This window comes from Mizuhopecten yessoensis, unplaced genomic scaffold (assembly GCF_002113885.1).
Source record: "Mizuhopecten yessoensis strain PY_sf001 unplaced genomic scaffold, ASM211388v2 scaffold2329, whole genome shotgun sequence".
NCBI lineage: Eukaryota > Metazoa > Mollusca > Bivalvia > Pectinida > Pectinidae > Mizuhopecten > Mizuhopecten yessoensis.
In genome coordinates, this window is record NW_018404492.1 from 6,453,375 (window position 1) to 6,471,411 (window position 18,037).

The window sequence follows — 18,037 nt, forward strand, 5'->3', positions numbered from 1 at the left end:
TGGGAATTAATCATATCAAATTAATTCCGGTTATCTTATGAGGACCGTTATTCTAGTCGAAAGTCTCAGAATTTGTATAGGAGTTACCTCCCTTGGACCTTTTCGTCTACTTTGCTCCTTGAGAAATCTTCAGCTTTGGAGATAGGAACTAGTAGCCATACATTTAAAGCAAAGGATTAGATTGTTCATAATTTACAGTTTACTTTTCCAAATCCCACCCTTCCCATCCCATCACATTTATTTTTGATCCTGTCAAGTTTGGTTTCCAGTTTCTGCTGTTGTTTTTCTTATTATATGTTTCAGTCGGAGACTATGACAACCCGTTCTCGCTTCGTCATGGCTTCATCTACCTAGTCCTAATGCAGGGCAGGGTTTCACTTAGGACAACAGAATGCGGTCTCTCTCAATTTGATTTTGAATATACCAAACAGCTTTTATTATTGGAATTTTCTGTTCCCAGTTTCCTTTTAATTCTAGCTGTTGAAGCCATGGTCAATACTAGCCAATTTCTAGAAAATAATAAATTTACATTAACTTCATTTCACTGTGTTTGTCTTCTATATGATAATATGGCTTTTCGAGTGATGTCCCTTTAAATTCGTGACACCGCCGGAGCCACTTTGTTTACACGCAAATAAAAACTAGTCAGGGGCTTACTGTTTCTCCAAGGACAACCTCTATTCTTGACATATTAAAGATTACCTCGTAACCTGGGTTCATTCTGTATTCTCGACAGAACTATATTAAGCAGTATGCAAATTGAGATTATGTAATCGCGGATGTGAGCCTCTGCGGTATCAATACGCAAAGTAGTGCAAATACCTGGTCAGACTTAACATCATTACAGGTGAACATTCCAAGAAGAAGGGAAGTGTGTTTATAACATGTCTGTTCATAAATCAGTTTATTTTAGAAGAATACTGATATGTGTTGCAGTAACGACAGTTATATGGATTTTTTTCCTCCTGTACTTAAAGGATACCGAGAAATGGTTCGTACTCACGATTTGCATTTTAAGCACTTCTTTTGCTTACACAAGGATTGATTGATATCGCATGAATATATTTTAAACATTACTTTTTGTTGTTCGATTCAGTGGCGTATAAGGGCAACATTGACAAGAGGCCCATGGGCCTTAACGGTCACCTGAGTTCTGATATATTTATACAGAGAGTTGATTTTTGTTTTTAAAACATGAACAGAAATATTATTCAAAGCGACAAAAAACAATAGACCACCTTATTCAATATCTAGCATACAGATTTAAGATTGAAAAGAATTTGAAACTAGCACCTTTGAAGCTAAACAAGGAACTTTAGCACATTGACTCCTTTGGGCCCCGTTCTACAGCCCTTGGGGGTAGGGCTGACACAAAATTTTCAAAGTATCAAACTGTCAACTCAGTGTTATAATTCCAATCAAGTTATCAACATGTAATATTCAAAGTATCATTTGCCATTAAAAACCATCATAATTTAAGTCAATTCAGGGGGAAACGTGAGACCCCGGGGTCATGAAATGCACAATTTTAGGTAAGCACCTTAAGAACCTTCCATCTATGAAGAGTATTTGATTCTACCGTATCTCGGTCTTGAGGAGAATATTTTTGAAATTTCAGTCAATTCGACCCTTTTTGGCCCTACTATTAGCCCCTGGGGGTCAGTCAGGGCTGGTATGTGCATACCATCAAACTGCTATCCAATACTGATAATGCTAACCCAAATTGAATTACTTCCAATGGAAATTAAACAAATGTTGGTCCAAAATGTGATTTCCCTATATAAACTATAGTAAAGTGTATCCCTCTCCAGGGGGAAACGTGAGACCCCAGGGTCATGAAATTCACAAATATGGTAAAGCACCTTTAGACCATTCCATCTATGAAGAGTATTTGATTCTACCATATCTGGGTCTTGAGGAGAAGATTTTTGAAATTTCACCCTTTTTGGACCCACCCATCAGCCCCTGGGGGTCAGTCATGGCTGATATGTGCATACTTTCAAACTGCTATCCAATACTGATAATGCTAACCCAAATTGAATTACTTCCCATGGAAATTAAACAAATGTTGGTCCAAAATGTGATTTCCCTAAATAAACTATAGTAAAGTTTACCCCCTCCCCAGGGGTAAAAGTGAGACCACAGGGTCATGAAATTCACAATTATGGTAAAACACCTTAAGACCTTTTCATCTATGAAGAGTATTTACATTTTACCATATCTGGATCTTGAGAAGAAGATTTTTGAAATTTCAGTCAATTTGACCATCTGATTCACAATTTTGGTTGACTTTTGGCCATGGAAGGTTTCTGCAAAATTTCATTGAAATTGGTTCAGGGGTTTTGGAGAAGTCGAAAATGTAAATTGTTTACGGACGCACGACGGACAAAAGGCGATTGCAATATGTCACTTGAGACTTTGTCTCAGGTGAACTAAAAATGCGTTCTATTTTACGTTTACTGTACAATTTACTTTTATGTACATGCACTATACAATTTACTATCTTGTATGTACACTGTATAATATACTTTTCGGTGCTTACATAGTACAATTTACTTCTGTGTACGTTCACTTCATAATATACAGCATTTATATATGAGATGTTATCCAGTAAGTTCAAAATGTAGAACACAGTACACTGCTTCTGAAAACAAGGCGACACCGACCTCAAACGTTCTATCGACCAATCGACGAGCCAGATACAGTGAGTGACACGCTGAAACAACCGTTCGGTTTGTAGGCGTGTTCTTTTTGAACACGACTTGTTGACGCCGTAACGATTTTGATTGTATTGTATGTGTTCGTGACGCGCGGAAGGAGGTAACGTGTATACCATGTATAGTTAGTGTCGTGAGTCCGAACTACGTTAAGTTGTTGATATATACATATTAATCGCCAAGGCTACGATAGACACCGCATCGTTATAACTTAAAATGTAGGGTTGTATTGTGAAAAATATCTATCTATTCTTCCCCGCACTCACATTTTTTTTCCAGCATTGACATTTGTGACAGAACGCTGACAGGAAATTGTTGACTAGACAGATGTGAATATATGTTAAATGTGAATATATGTTAAATGTGAATATATATGTGTAATTCTGTGTTCAATATATAGTTTATTAACTTCACATATATCTTATTAATTTTGTTGTGGAATAACTGATTTGTATACTAACTGTACTAATATTTTTGATTATTATAGGTACAGTACAGTATATTTAGTATTAACAGCCTGTACAGTACAGAAAGGAAGACCGAAGCAGTGGAAACAGATTTGCAGATTAACAGTATTTACAGATTTGCTGTATTATAGTGAAAGCATAGCGAGTATCAATAACTGTGAGATGAAGGCGTTAGTAGATAGTGGATCTATGGTGACAACCATATCAGAGTCTGGATACATTAGTTTAGAGGATAAACCAAAGTTATTGACTTTAGATGACTTAGGCTTCGAGGTATCAGTTGCAGATGGTTCTAGTCTAGGATATATGGGTTACATTGAATGTGTTGCAGCTGTGCCATGTTTGTCTAATGTGGAAATACTAGTTCCAGTGTTAGTAGTACCTGATACTCAGTACAATGGACACTGTCCACTTATAGTGGGGACAAATGTTATTAGGCAGTGCAGGGACTGTTTAACCATGGATGAGACTAGCTTAGTTATACCAGAAGCATGGCAGATGGCTATAGAAAGTATTACCTGTAATACTGCAACAGTAAGGTATTTATCCAAGAAGGCAATACATATTGCTCCATACGAATCTGCAGTTGTTGACGGGTTAGCCAGAGGTTAAGGAGGTCACATGAGTGAAGTGGTAACTGAAGGTTTAGCCGAGGGCGCAGGTTTTGTGGTTTGTCCTAGAGTGGTGAAACTTAGTCAGAATGCAAATGTAGCAAGGGTTCCAGTTAAGATATGTAACATTACAGCGAAACTAATAACACTAAGACCCAAAGGGGAATTATGTGTCATTCAGGCTGTGTAGTATATAATGATAGTGGATAATCTAGCCTCTGATATAGGTGGACACTATAAGGTTGGGTCAGATTGTTTTGAGGAGTTAGGTGTTAAGATAGAGCAGGAAAACTTAACTTCAGAGCAGGCTGTTGAGGCAAAAGCAGTGATTGTGGGTTGACATTGAGTATTTTCTAGGGGACCATTGGATTTAGGAAAGGCTAATATAGTAAAACATAAGATAGAGTTGGAGGAGAGCAAACCATTTAAGCAATCTTACAGGAGGATACCTCCTGGAATGTATGAAGAGGTGCGCCAACACGTCAAAGACATGTTTCTTTCTAAAGACTTATGGAAAAGTGTATGGGGGAACTACATTTGCGAGAATGCTTGGTGTTCATTGACGATATTCTGATCTTTTCTCAGACTTTTGAGGAACACATCAAGAGGATAGTGTCTGTGTTCTCTCGATTAGAGCAACATGGTCTCATGTTGATGCAAAACATATGTGATTTCTTTAAGACTTCTGTAACTTATCTGGGCCATGTGGTATCATATAAGGAGATTGGAACAGATCCCTAGAAGTTGAGAGCGGTTGTAGATTGGCCCAAACCAACGAATGTTAAGGAGACTAGACAGTTTCTGGGAATCGTTGGTTATTATCGTAGGTTTATCAAGGACTATGCTAAGATTGTAGAGCCACTCAATAGTTTATTGAGAGGGCATGGGTCATTGAAAACCAGTAACAAAACTAAGGCTAAAAAGATAAATCCTGCACTGTGGGTGTTGGGTAACCAACAGCAGGTAGCCTTTGATACTGTGAAGGAGAAATTGTTGAGCCCACCAATACTGGGCTATGCCGACTACTCCTTACCCTTCATAGTGCACACAGATGCTAGTGGCTCTGGACTTGGTTCAGTGTTGTACCAGGAACAGCAAGGTCATTGCATATGCAAGCCTGGGTATGAGACCAAGCGAGAAAAACTAACCGGCACATAAGTTGGAGTTTTTGGCTCTGAAGTGGGCTGTAACTGATAAGTTTCACGACTATTTGTATGGAACCAGTTTCAAGGTCTTTACTGACAACAACCCATTTACTTATGTGCTAACCAAGGCAAAGCTCGATGCTACAAGTCATCGGTGGGTAGCCGCTCTAGCAGGTTATGATTTTACAATAACCTACAGAGCTGGAAGGCAAAATGCAGATGCGGATGGATTGTCCCGTCAGCCTCAGTTGTTTACCGACATGGTTAAAGCAGTCTGTCAGTCAGTAATGGCTTCAGTGCCATTGTCTGATTGTGTCACCACTGATCCAGTTACTCCTACGGCCGAGGAGAGAGCTGTATATGGTGGTGAGCTTGCTAACATGGATTTGGAGGCTGAGCAGGCGGATGATTCAGTGTTGGCTAGAGTTGTAGACATCTGCAGTGGTGGTTTTTGTGCAAGGGGAGGTATGGGTGAGTCGCCGGAGGTGCGGAGGTACCTCCGGGAGCGAAAACGTCTTTCCCTTGAGCATGGTGTTTTGTACAGAACCACAACTGTAGATGGTGAGAAGATGAGACAACTTGTATTGCCAGAAGCTCATAAGCTTCAAGCATTGAGGGGTGTGCACGATGATGTTGGACATCAAGGAAAGGAGAAAACCCTATGGTTGGCAAAACAGAGATTTTATTGGCCTGGTATGGAGGGGGTTATTAATAGGAAAGTAGAACAATGTGGTAGATGTATCAGGAGAAAGACTCCTGTGAAGCCAGTGGCAGAATTGGTTCCCATTAGGACCACAAGGCCCATGGAGTTGGTTTGCATCGACTTTCTTAGCCTAGAAAGGTCGAAGGGGGGTTTCGAGAATGTGTTGGTTATAACTGACCATTTCACTCGATATGCTCATGCAATTCCCTGTCGAAACCAAACTGCTCAAACAACAGCTAAAGCCTTGTTTGAAAACTTTATTGTCCACTACAGCTTTCCGGAGAAGCTCCATAGTGACCAGTGTCGGAATTTCGAGAGCAAGGTCATTAGGGAACTATGTAGGATTGCTGGGGTAAAGAAAACCCGGACAACTCCATATCATCCAATGGGCAACGGGTCAGCTGAGCGTTTCAACCAGACTCTTTCGAAAATGCTAGCTACTCTAGAGGATGACCAGAAGCTAGACTGGAAATCTTACATCTCTCCGCTGGTCCAGGCATACAACGCTACTAGGAGCGATGCTACTGGTTTTTCACCCCATTACGTCGTGTTTGGGTGGCACCCCAGATTGTCAGTAGATGCCTTTTTAGGTACTAAAAAAACAGACCTGGGGGAAGCTGATCCGGTATCATATGTTAGCAAGTTAAAAACTAGGCTCCAGTATGTGTACCGTATGGCTGCAGATGAGGCTAACAAAAATGCTGCTCGTAATTAACATACTATGATGCCAGAGTGCGAGAGACAAAACTTGAAGTAGGTGACAGAATACTGGTTAGGAAGGTTGGAACTCAGGGGAAGCACAAACTGGCAGACCGATGGGAACATGACCCATACGTAGTCACTGAGATACCTGACATTGAAGTACCAGTCTACAAGGTCAAACCAGAACGTGGTAAGGGATCCCAGCGTACCCTCCATCGTAACATGTTGTTACCATTCGATGTGATCCCTAGTGAGGAGATCGTCGTCCCACTGACTCGCAAGAGCCAATGTAGGACTGTAGTCGATCAATCACAAGATGAAACACATGAGGAGTCGAGTTCCGATACAGACTCCGAGGTGGAGAGGTATGTAATACCTCAAAGGAGGAATCCTCCTGAGTTATCTCCCTTGTCTAGTCCGTTCCATACAGGTGGGATGAGTCCTATACGACATATAACCAGGTCACCTGAACCACCTGAACCTGTTTCGGCAGATAGTTCAGGGGATGAAGAGCTAGTGTCTCCACAGAGATCACACCGGAACCGGAAACCGCCAGACAGGTTCGGTCAGTGGGTGTGCTCCGTAAATGCGGTGTGTGGCAATCATGAAGTTTGGGTTTAGTTATATACATGTTAGACTATATTCAAATGGGGTTTTCCTAAGGAACCTTGATTATTATGTGATTCACTCATTGTAATGTAAATTGAGGATTAGGTGGATAAAAATCGTTTCTCAACGTTTTGCAAAATAGTCCATACTTTCAGGAATTTCCATGGAGCACCGGCAGTCATTCAGAGAAAGATGGTGTAAACAGATTATTTTCAGGAAGTTGTAATTAAATGTCATCATGATTGATTGATTATATTACCTATTTTTATTCAGATAACTACTTTGCAGGTTTTAATTGATTTAATATAAAACTTGCATGAATTTCATTGTTTTGTACAGGTTACAGACTTTTGCAGCTGTGACAAGGCGATATGACTGAATTTCGCTTTAGAAGATTTTTAGTCCAAATTATTTTAAGGTGATAACAAATGTGGGACATATTTCCCCCCAGCAAGGGAGTATGTAACCCTGGGTTATATCATATGATATATATATATATATATGGTGTGTGTATATATATATACAACGAGTGCTGTCCCGTCTCGTAAACAGTGTATGTAAAGGTTATTGCATGGTTTTCGAGTAACAAGGGATTTATTACACCCGAGCGAAGCGAGGGTGTAATAAGTCCCGAGTGACGAGAAATCATGCAATAACTGGCTTACTGCATGCTGCCCAACTCGAACAAAACAGAAAAATTGAGTAAAAAATGTTCACCTGGACAATCTTTTTACCTACCCTACACTGCAGATAATTTACATGTACCTGTGTGAGTAATAATCACAACCAGGTAAGATTGTCTTAATTCTCAATAGCCCAGTCTGAGTGTATCCTTCATAATGGATACACGTGTTTTTGCATTACTATATCCAGCTCCAGTGTCAGGGAAGGTAAGGAGTGTCTGTTCAACAATAGGAACAAAATACGGGAAACAATGTTGAATTTCTGACTACATTTTCAGTTTAATTTTCAAGATGTGGCAAAGGTACAGGATATTGTAACCATTTTCATACATACAATGTAAGGGTTTAACAATCCCTAAGGAATTCCAGTTCTTTCAATAAATGGTATATTTGAATGTGCAATTTTGTATAAAGGAACAGCTTCTAAAGATTATAAACTTTTCCAGGAAATGCTTATCCTCTCACGTGATAAGGAAATCTTTTTGTTTGTTTATCAATCATGAATTACCATTTTTAACTTCTTCTTTTTTCTTATTTTAAATTTGTCAACTAATTATATAAGTTTATCCTTTCCCCTGTATTGTTTTACTGATTGATTATCTCCCCTTTCTTACAGCATTTGTGACCACAGTCCACTGTCCACCCTTTCATGGTCATGTAATCATGATTGGCCTTGAAAGGGGATTATGTGTGCAGTGGACTGTGGTAGCAAGTGATTTATTGCCTACACTTTTCCATTGTGAGAGGTGGGAAGTATGCAGTAAGTGACGTCATCAGTTCGGAATGCATGTACCTGTGTTATGTTCTGTTTCAAAATTCTGACTGAATTGTACTTACGACGTAGACCTTGGACCTGCCTCTTGCACTAATAAAGCACCCTATATTCCCGCCACTATATTCTGGCTACTGGGGAGATACTTACTGCCCAGTGGTCATTCTCACAATCCGACTCGTGAGAGACGGATCAGGTAACTGATAGAGCCGAGCCATTAATTATATAGAGGGTGTACAGATACATTGCCGCCAGCATGTATTAGCAGGCTAGGAACATCATACCCAGTATGTCTAACCGTATTATATAATAACTATCGTGTGGTTATAACATTTAGTTATTAGAATTGCTATATTTATAGCGGTCTCTATTCAGAGGTCCGGTACCTCGGTCGGCGCGGAAGTTGTGTAGTATTTATTGTATGTATATGAGAGGGTACATGTATTTATTGTATTGTCCTGTATTGTAGGTTTCTCGGAGATTATAAAGAAAAGATATACACTCGAAACAACTTATCCGAGTTATTGTTAAAACTGAGCAACCGGTGACATGCGCACAACAATATACCCTGCATTTAAACCAATGGTTCCTATCCAATGCATTTTGCCATGACTAAAATAATTCCATGTATGTGGTAAAATAACTAATAGCATTAACTTTACCAGTACAAAATAACATAATAAATATTCTTATTATAGAAAAAATGGTGTGGGACTCGAAACAAACATTTAAGGCTACCGATAAGCTTAATTACTTTATAACTATTATAACTAGATAGTCTTACTATAGAACAACAGGTCTAAAGAGTCTGCTTGGCTAATCTGGGTATTAAGAAATCATAGAAATCATATTTTAAATAGTATTGGTATCTAACTACAGTACACAGTTCCTGTCACAATGTTTGGGTCACTAACGTTTTTCTTTATGTCACAAAAATTACCACTGCAAATAAGCCTGAAATTATACCACTGACCCTTGAATATGACTATTCTTTCTGGCAGAATTAAGAAACTTTCTCCAAAGTGTTCTGTCCATTTCAGTATAGACACAGAATACAGCACCAATACATTAACACAAAAGAACTGTAAAGCTAAACATGCTTTGATAAATTTAGCTACTCGTCAAGGTCACCACCGCGGTTAACCTGTATTTCTGCAAAACCTTATCTCCCTTAGCAGAACATTGGACTAACCTGATCAGCCGGATTTGAATGAAGTCGGTCTATTTGAAGGGTCAAACCATATTTGTGAGTTAGCACAAAGCTTTATCTCCCTCCGATGTAATATTAGACTAACCTAATCAGTCAGATTTTAGATGATTTTGTGCCGCTTTTGTACTAGCAGAGACGTATATATTGTATTAAAACATAGCTGTGATGTCGTCCATTGTTCTTTCTGTACTTTAACTGCGTTAGTATGGGAACATTACCTGTAACTGTCCCATATGTTACCTCTGGCTGTCTTATATGTGACTCTCTTATTGGACAGTCACTTATAAGACAGTTACAGGTATCTTATGGGAGAGTTATATGTAATGTCTCAATAATGCCCTACCCAGAACACAAAAGAACAATACATACAGCCATGTTTTGAAATAACTTATTTCAATTAACAATAAAAAATACAACATAATTAATATGTTGAACTAAATTTATTCAAAGGAAATGTGTGAACAGACACAAAATGCCTCCACATCTTCCATGTATATTCCAGGATTTTTTTTTAGAATTTTAGAGTGAAACACATATCTGCAGCATTTATGTTGAGTTCTCTGCTGCCCGAATGAATGGAATATTCCTGTTTTTCACAAAGCACTTTTTTTGGAGATGACACTGAACTCGAACCTTGTACCACTGAACTGACGTGCACCATGGGTTTTCTAAAACCCTCATGGCCCATTTGGTCTTATATTCTGTATTCTGACTCAAACCCTTCTTCAGAACATTTTCATTATCAGAAATATCAGAAAACATGTCATTTTCATGTCATCACATATAACACAGTCAAAGGTAAATCTACCTGTCATGATATTACCTTCAGCTGTGTTACCTGTGATGAATAGCATTGCTATGGTTGGATGCACAGAGGGAGAGCTACCCTAGTAGTTTCAAAAGAAAGCCAATTGTCATAGACAAAGGCTACAAAACAGGTTTATATAAAAAAATAAAGGTGTTCTATATTGAAATAAAGGGGTGCTATGTTTTAAGTTAGAGATAAGCCTCAAACTGTACAATATGTGTGAGAGAGAACAGATCTCGGCCCTAACGGGTCTCGAATCTGTTCTCTCTCACACATATTGTACAGTTTTCGGCTTATCTCCATAACATATATACGTCTTTGGTAATACACATAATATTTGATAATATCCATGAATTGTTTACAGATAATTAACGGCAAAAGATGGAGTGTGATATTTTCTCTATCAAACATGTACATCACAAGATATGATAATAATAATAATAATATCTTTTATTTAAACAAGGTTACATATTTAGATTTACATCTAATTTACAATATGGCCCTGTAATACACAATTTACAAATGGACATGGACATGATACATACAATATAACATATGCAGATGCTGACAAGTTAAAGTATAAAACTATTCGTCACATTTAAAACATTATCTGCAGGTATTCCTTCTTAAAAGACACAAACTAGGTAAAAAATGGAGTGAGCTTTCAAAATTGGTCCATAAAATGCTCACATCTATAAAAGCCTCTGCACGTATGCCTTCGTAAAAGACTCTATACTAGGTAAAATATGCAGTGAGCTTTCTAAAGTGTTCCATACAATACTAACAGAGTAACTAAAACATCTCTTATAATTAGTTGTTCTACATTTTTTCACATACATTATTTTGCTGTTAAAAGAACGTATAGTTCAAGTAGAAACCTGGTTAACATACTGTAGCTAAAATATTGATTTAGAACAAGTACAGCTTGGCCATGTAAAATCTTATACTAAAGTAAGCATTTCCTGAAATCGTAAAATTTCTGTAACGGGAGCCACCTTAAAAGTTGTAAAAGTACAGAGGTTGGGGTAAAAAAGTATATGACTTTATGAACTACTCTTGCTGCCCGTTTATGAAGCATAAACAGTTTGTTTAAATATTCCATATTAGATGGAGTACACCATATCACAGAACAATATAAAAAGTGTGGTAAAACAATGCTATTGAACACTTTTTTTGCCATACAGATGGACATAAATGGTCTTACACGTTTAAAACACCAACCTTCTTGGATATTTTCTTACATACATATTCTATATGGTTCTTCCAGCTCAAACATTCTCAATAATAACACCAAGAAGTTTGGCACTATGTACAGTTTCAATGACATGACCATTGATCTCGAGTTTAAGTTTTCCCTTGATAGCTTTTGGGATGAGCCAATCATCATGCATTGAGTCTTATTCAGGTTCAAACTAAGCTTGTTCTTGTTCATCTACTTTACTGTAAGCTTCAGATCCTCTGACAGACTAAATTAAACATCGTTAACAGAAGTCCCTGCTACATCCTGTGAAGTATCATCAGCGTACATAGTGACAGAACAATGATGGACAAGTTTACTGTAGTCATTTAGATATTAAAGTATAAAAAACAAGGGCCCAAGGATGGATCCTTGAAGAACATCAATTGTCACAGGTGCAAAATTGGACAATTCACTTTTAAAATTTACGCATGGGTGCCTACCTTAAACTATGAAGAAAAGAATCTTAGGCACATATCTGACATTCCATAACATATGAGTTTGTGAAGAAGCATATGATGGTTCAATGACAATGACAATGACAATGAAAATTGTTTGATTCTCATAAACATTATAGTGTAGAGAATACATAAATACAAATGGGTGACAATAATACATGGTGGAACAGGATGGAGATTAGTATTGTAAATTAATTATGTCATTAATATCGGTAATAAATTTAGCCAATGATGTCAATTCATGTTGTGTTACATACTTGAGTAATGTATGCTATTTAAATGTGTTTGGTCTTTTATAATAATATCTGGACATATGTTTTCGCCTACTATTGAGAATTGGTTGATGTGTACATGTGGACAGATAATGAAATTCGTCGCCAATTTCTCTTCAATAACATTAACTACATAATCTATTATATATTCTATTATTGGTTCCTTTCGGAGAAGTGTAAATTTCATTTCTCCAGTTTGATATAAATTTTCCTTTTAGTGTATAAAATATGGTACTCTTTAGCCTATGTATACTTGGAAACTCCTGACTATTAAATAAATGTATCAGACTGCATTCTTCAAAAATACTTTTCACATATTTTAGCCATGATGATTCATAATTTGATAAAATTGCTAACAGTTTATTACTTAATTTATTCTGGTTGTTTTTTGTCAATTTAGCACAAAATCCGACCATTCTTACTTTGACACTAATATCTAGCGGAAACCTTCCAAGTTCTCCGTATATCATAAAGTTCGGTGTAGACGTTTTAACATTAAGTATGTGTTTGCAAAATTTTAAATGTAAACGTTCGATACGTTTATAGTTACATAAACCCCAAACTTCTCATCCATATAAAACAATAGGTTTGATGACTTTGTCAAATATATCAAGTTGACAATCTATTGACAAATTATGATCCTTACATTTGGGAATAGCACCATACATTTGTCTAATATTAAACTGTGTCAAGCCAGTTTTAGTAAAATAAATCCCAAGATATTAGAAATCCTTAGTTATTCCTATAACAGTACCGTTGTATGTAAAAGTAAGGCCATCAGGAATTCTTTTTTTACCAAATATTATGATTTTAGTTTTGCTGATAGGTTGGAATATTCGAAACATACATCTAATTGCTTTTGCAAATCCTCTGCCGTGTCTGATAGTAATATAGTGTCATCAGCGTATAGCATAACATAAAGCTTCATATATGCATGTAAATCCTCCTCTAGTTGGTCGTTTATATTAGACAGACCTTTACAATCACGTGATTTCATAAAATCTTCTAAATCATTAAGAAAAAGTGAAAATAAAAACGGGGAAAGATCATCGCCTTGTCGGACCCAGAACTACATGGGAATACATTCGAGAATACGCCATATTTCATCACTCTAGCCTTAATGTCATTGTACATATATTTGTAACAATTCGGAAACATGTTCCATCTATGTTATTAACCAAAAGTTTGTTCCAAAGGCCTTTTCTCCAAGCATTATCAAAAGTGTTTTCAAATCTATAAAGGCACAATATAATTGTTTTTTAAAATGTTTTGATAGCTCAATTAATGCATGAAGTGAAAATATATGGTCAATAGTGGAGTGATTTCTTCGAAACCCTGCTTGATTTTCGAGAATGAGTTCTACATTATCTGCATATTTATTTAATCGTTTATTAATTATAGCTTTAAACAATATAGCTAGACAACTGACCAAAGTAACTGGACGATGGTTAGTGGCATCATACAAACTACCATTGTTCTTATAAACAGGGATAATGTTTCCCAGGAGCCAGGTTTCAGGCACGTGACCAGTGTTAAAAATATAATAGAATAATTCAACATATAATGGCATCATTAAATCAATGGTTGACTTAATATATTCGTTACATAGCATGTCGTCACCAACAGCCTTGTTATTCTTTAACATTTTAACACATTTCGTTATTTCGTTCGGCAGTATTGGCTCATTTATAATAGCATTAGTTTCCAGTTTTGACAGCTCAGCAAGCTCATCAATAGAAAACATCCTCACCTTCAATTTTTTTGTTAAAACATGAATTAAAAAACTTAAAAAGATCTTCAATACCAGCCTTACAGCTACTTTTTTGGAACGTCCTGTATTATTTATTTTCCAATATTGTTTTGGATTTCTTGGCCTAAGTGTCCGGAGTTTATTTTTAATCTCTAACTTATGCTTGATGACACAACGATTAAGTGTTTTTTATACAACCGTTCCTTTACATACATTCCTTCTTTGAGGTAAGCATTACCAAACTTTTTGTATAACCGTTGGCTTTTCTATAATTTTGGCGAGCAAAATTACAGTCTCTCGTAAACCAAGGTTTTTTTTTTTTTATTTATTAACAGAATTTGGCTTATCGTGGTTTGTTCCAAATGCATATTTGGCACCATTTATAAATAGTTCACATATATCATTAATGATAGAGTTGATAAAATTACCACTATCGTCAACATTTGTGTGATTATGTAATTCTTCAACAAGGTTATTGATACAATGGCGTTGTTCAGTTATAAAATCTACAAAAACACATTTAAAGTCATCATTCCACTTTCTGGGTTTACTTGTTTTATAAGTTACCCCAGTATTCATACATGTTATTATTATCACACAAATGCAGACATATGTTTAACGGGGAATGTACATCGGATAACAAGGGTGAGAATTCATTGATAGAAAATTCGTCCACAATACCAAGTGTGTGTCTATGTTACCTATACAGTAATCAATTACACTTATACTTTTACATGTAAGTTTACTGATACTTTTATCCTCACCCATGCGGCCATAGAGTATAAATATATTACAGTGTTTACACAGGTCAAGTAAACGCTTGCCATAATCGTTTTTTACAGTGTCCCTAGATGACCTTTGTCTAGGTACATTGAAATCAGTAAGGTTATTTACATCGGAAAAATAACCATAATCATCAACTTCAGCTTCAAAGAAATCAGGGAGATCTGTAGTTCTACCGTTAAAGTTAGCAAGTTAGCAAATATATTTGTTAACCTGTGTTTGGAAAGATAATAGATCATTTTCCACGTCTTCAAAAAGTTCAGGCGAGGAATACTTTGAACTACTGGGAGGTATATAAACTATTCCAAATGGCATATGACCATTATATTTAAAAACATCACCCTTCATTTTGAGCCCCACAATGTGATTACAATCAGTTTATTCATGTTTAGAGTAGACATCTATGCCACCAGATTTAGTAGTGGACAAACATTTTCTGTGTTTACAAAATGCAGTATAACCTTCGATATCAGCAGAATCTGCATTATACTATATGAGATATCTTATATAGAAATTAAATGAGATATCTTATATAAGTATATAAGATATCTCATTTAATTTTCTATATAAGATATCTCATATAATATATAAGACATCTCATATAGTTATATAAGATATCTTATATAATTGAAATCTCGTTGCTATATAAGATATCTGATATAGAATGAGATTTCGTGGCATTAAAAACCAGAAACTAATTTCTCCCTCGAGAATCATTCGGAGCACATTCAGGATTGCATTGGGCGCAATGGCGGAGAGGGATGGTACGTATGCTGTATTTTCCCTAGGCCTAGCTCGCCTTGTCTCTCTTATTGCGGCCAAAGCAGATGCTGCCATTTCCCGCACTCTTGAAGTGGGCTCAGACATAATGGCGGCGCCAGGAACACGTGTTGTTACAACAAGCCTACTGTCCCTACGTAGATCCTCGAGATATTCCGGACGGGGAGACTTCATTTTCGACATTTTGTTAAAATCTCGTTCCTATATAAGATATCTTATTTAGTAACGAGACTTTAATTATATAAGATATCTTATATAGCTATATGAGATATCTTATATATTATATAAGATATCTTATATAGAAAATTAAATGAGATATCTTATATACGGTATAAGATATCTTATATACGATATAAGATATTTCATATGCTATATAAGATATCTTTTTTTTTTTTGAAATACAGGATCGACATTGCTCCTTGAATAAATGTTAAGTTGGCTTGGCATAGGCATGAACAGTGTTGCTTATAGGAGCAAGACGATGTTTTTGTTAAGATTTAGCGGGTACCTACACTAGAGCAAAAATAGTCCTTCATTATCATATATGGTACCGACATATCATAATTATCTTCATCCTGGGACCGAAATAACTTTTGATATCTCTCCAGTCAGAGTGATGTAATCAACCAATCTTACTGGCAGAGTGTAAAAAGCAAAGCTGTCCACAAATAACGGATGTCTGTTTATCCTATACAGGTTAACTCCAGCAGTGTTCCCGTGTCCAAAAGAAGAATACGATTTTGATGAACGCCGGACCTTGTCAATGAAAGCTTTAGAACGATTGGACACATATATGAACTTCACCGACTTCATATCGTTAGTGAATATCACTACATCAATGGTAAGTATAAGGAACAATAAATCTGACGTCATAATCGGAGATGACATTAAAGTCGACATTGTGTTGTACAACGGAAGAGGAGAGCGGTCAACACAGGGAGGTGACATGCTCAGGGTGTGGCTCCGAGAACCTTCCCTTAATGCTTCCGTTTCCGGTTATGTGGTTGACCATGATGACGGCTCCTACACGGGGATTGTCAAAGCTATGTGGGCCGGCAGTCCAGAGTTGATGTTTTCTATTGGAAATACAAAGGAACATGTCGGAATTTATATGAATCTCGCACATAAATACGGGTTGATAACGTTCTTAAAAGCAGGATTTGAAAAACAAACCGTGAGAGAATCAACGTTATGCAGCGTTGTACCAAATATTCCTAATGTGACAGAATACTGCAACTTTACATCCCAGAACTATAACTTCTCGTTTTTCTGTGGTAAACCAAACACATTGGGTTGTGCAGACTGGATTTGGTATGAGCGAACCTCTACTCATCCTAGCAATGCGAAGCAAGACTATTTATTTTTGTAAGTAAGATAAAATCTTAGTTTTAACCTTTATGTCAGACAATTATAACACTGTTATTAGGATAGTTCCATAGAGTGACCGTATTGTCAAGTAGAATTATCGTCATTTACTTGTTAAATCCATATTACCTCAGTGATGAGGCAATTTGCGATAAGATGAATGTAACCCATGCTATATATTTTAGTACTTGGGTTTGTTCCGTTGTACATGTACCTGTGTGACCTGTTGTACATGTACCTGTGTGACCTGTTGTGTAAGGAACCTTGTCTAGTGTAAGTGTACAAGTGATCTGTGGAATGTGACCAAACCAGTCGGACGTCACTATGACGGCTGATTCCCTGAACGCATACATTTTTAATTTACCTGTAGGGCAACTTGTTTTGATAGGGATTAAAGTCTGTTTCTTAAAAAGTGTCAATTCAACTTTATTCTCTTTCACAATACAATGTATAGAGAAACATATACAATACAATATAATATATAGTAATTGTAGTGTTCGTAGTCGGTAGTACACAGTACTGTTTTATAATATATACACATTTATATCGAGGAGGTCAAATACTGTTATTAATTATTCTAATAAAAGTACAAAGTTTCTTCAGTGTTTTTATATTAGTAGTATTCATCAATTCATTAAACTTAATTACATTTGGTCTCGTCCAAAAATATTTGTCTATGTATAAAATTCGAAACCCAGATAGTGACGGACACTCAAGCAAGTAATGGAATTCGTCACCAATTTGCTGACTGTTACAGTGTGGACATTTTCTTTCATTATACTCTATATTATGCCATCTGCCGGTTTCAACAATGAATTTGTGATTAGTAGTCTTAAATTTACAAAATGTAACTCTATCCTTATCACTTAAAATATCTAAGTAATTTTCAAAATGACAATTATTTTTAAAAATCCTATAACATGTAGCTTTTGATGAAGTGTGAACATCACTCTGCCATTTCTGTA

The 18,037-nt window shown here is 36.5% G+C and overlaps 1 protein-coding gene across 1 annotated transcript in view; it reads left to right on the top strand.

Moving 5' to 3' along the window:
* The first annotated feature begins 710 nt into the window (after window positions 1–710).
* LOC110445692 (NXPE family member 3-like) overlaps window positions 711–18,037 on the top strand; it is a 29,572-nt gene continuing 12,245 nt past the window's right edge. Inside the window, exons 1-2 of the mRNA XM_021490460.1 lie at window positions 711–991; window positions 16,404–17,072. Of these exons, the coding sequence (XP_021346135.1) occupies window positions 885–991; window positions 16,404–17,072 (776 nt within the window). The 5' untranslated portion in view covers window positions 711–884. The remainder of the gene's footprint in view (window positions 992–16,403; window positions 17,073–18,037) is intronic.